Source organism: Archocentrus centrarchus, chromosome 10 (genome assembly GCF_007364275.1).
Source record: "Archocentrus centrarchus isolate MPI-CPG fArcCen1 chromosome 10, fArcCen1, whole genome shotgun sequence".
Lineage (NCBI taxonomy): Eukaryota > Metazoa > Chordata > Actinopteri > Cichliformes > Cichlidae > Archocentrus > Archocentrus centrarchus.
In genome coordinates, this window is record NC_044355.1 from 7,391,869 (window position 1) to 7,394,167 (window position 2,299).

Sequence of the window (2,299 nt, forward strand, 5' to 3'; positions counted from 1 at the left end):
TCACTGTATGCTTGTCATTACAAAAATTGCAGGTTTAAAGCACTTCAGCACTGGCTTCACTTTTCAGACCTGGACGCTGCATCATCTCATGTCACTGCTTAACAAAGATGAAAAAGCTGTAACGTGAGTTGCACCAGTGTGACAGGAAGTGGCCTAGTCAATGTTCTGTGATAACCAATCAGATGCATTCGGCAGTGTGACTTGGAGGGTCCATGTTATATCACCTCCTACAGGCAATGAAATACTTATTAGATCCCTAACAAGAGACGCTGTCAAGATGATTGTGTTATGGATCACACTGCTTCTTCTTCATCGAGGATGTGAGTGCTGTCTTATTCTGTGCAATTATTTTTCCTATACATCTTTGTAGGTCATAGTGTTTTGTTTTGTTTTGTTTTTTCCTGCATCATAATTGACTGTTTTGATTTTATTGTTTCTATTTAGCTGCACTCATTCCAGTAACTACAGTTCAGCTCGGGGGACCCGTCACCTTTACATGTCTTCTGCCCAAGACTGAGACCATCCGTAGAGATGTCCACTGGTACAAGCAAAGCATCGGGGACACTCTGAAAATAATCTGGACGCAGAAGGAATCTGCAGCGCCTCAGCTGGCTCCTACATTTAATGACTCGATATGGAAGGTTAAATATGATAAAAATTTTTGCAATCTGACCATTTTGAGTACAAACCAAGAGGATGAGGGAATCTATCACTGTGGGATCACAGAGTGGCTCCAAGATACCAAATGGACTGGGACATATTTACTAGTAAAAGGTAACATTCTGTTCTTTTAATGAAATTTTGTATCACCAACAAAAGCTGTTTCATATAAATGTGAAAGAAAATAATTCAGTTGTCAATCAGCATGTTTTGAAAACTTTCAGTTTACTTTTAAGTTAGAGTTGATCTATTTTTTTTAATGTTTGCAGTGATCTTAGTGACTACTTTAATTAAAATACATTTTGTCTTTTGACTGTGTGTCATATGTTACAACCATGTTTCTCAGGCTTTCAAAAGGTGCTTTGTAGTCACATTTGTTAATACATTTATATTAAACAGGAAACACGCAGACATCAAATTATACTGTTGTTCAGGAGAAGACAGTCCCTTCAGGAGACTCGATGAGTCTTCAGTGTTCACTTCTCGCTGAATCTGACAATAAGTCATGTCCAGGAGGTCACCGTGTGTTCTGGTTCAGAGAAGGAAGTCATACATCTCATCCTAGAATCATCTACAGTGATTTGAACAGACACCATGAATGTGAGAACAGATCTGAGTCCCAGCAGAGTTGTGTTTTTCACTTCTCTAAGAACATTGACTCCTCTGATGCTGGGACTTATCACTGCGCTGTGGCCACATGTGGGGAGATATTATTTGGAAATGGAACTACACTGGCTATTCAAGGTAACTTTATCATTGATCTTTTAATTAAACAATATGTCTCAAACTACAGTTTTGCAATTAACTATTTGTACTTAGGACATTCTGAATAATCTTATATTTTTTTCAACTTTTAACGTGGTTACAGAAATCAGCATGAGGTCACAGAGAGCCATTACAGTTATTTTTTTGCTTTGTGCTGTCTTGGTGATAACTCTGATTGTTATAGCTGCCCTCATTTACACAATCAAGAAAAACAACAGTGATCACTGCAAAGGTAATTTAAGTTACTCGTAGTTCTCTGTTTAATAAAGTATATGAAGTTTTCGTTTGTATTAATTGTTATCTGTATATTCCACATATATTATATTCTCAAGCTGCTGTTCTGCAGAAAAACTTTAGTGATCCGAAAAGACAACAGGTAAAGTACTTAAATCTGCGATTCTTTTAATAAGTATGAAATTGTTTTTTTAAGTTGTAGTATTTCTTATATTTTTATTGACTCTATTTATTGTCTCTATTTTTCCCAGAATAAGCACACACGGATGTATTCTGCTGTTGTCTTTACCATGATGAAAGTTGACAGAAGCAAAATAAAGGATGCAAAGGCAGCAAAGTGGCAGAAGATTAACATGCCTGTCAAGGTTTTTGGGCTGGATTAGGTATATTTTCCATTCCTTGAAATGAAATAACCTTGTTCTTGTTTTCTTAGAGGTAATGGGCTGTGGTCTTTCTGTAGATATTATCAGTATATTTAAATGCATTTAGACTGAATGCATCTTAATAATGAAAATGTGCATACTTGCATACATGTCAAGATCAGATCTGAACAGCAACATTCCTACTGTAGTTCAGTCTGGGATGTTTGAGGTACAGTACCAGTTAAAAGTTTTCACACTCACCTATGAATGGGTGTGTG

At 36.6% G+C, this 2,299-nt stretch overlaps 1 protein-coding gene across 1 annotated transcript; it reads left to right on the forward strand.

Annotated features, from left to right (window-relative positions):
• Window positions 1-229: 229 nt before the first annotated feature.
• LOC115787486 (immunoglobulin superfamily member 2-like) lies at window positions 230-2,042 on the forward strand. The gene is made up of 6 exons (XM_030740219.1): window positions 230-320; window positions 445-774; window positions 1,060-1,404; window positions 1,529-1,657; window positions 1,758-1,801; window positions 1,911-2,042. The coding sequence occupies exons 1-6, from the start codon at window positions 278-280 to the stop codon at window positions 2,040-2,042; spliced, it is 1,023 nt and encodes a 340-aa protein (XP_030596079.1). The 5' UTR covers window positions 230-277.
• The last annotated feature ends 257 nt before the right edge of the window (window positions 2,043-2,299 follow it).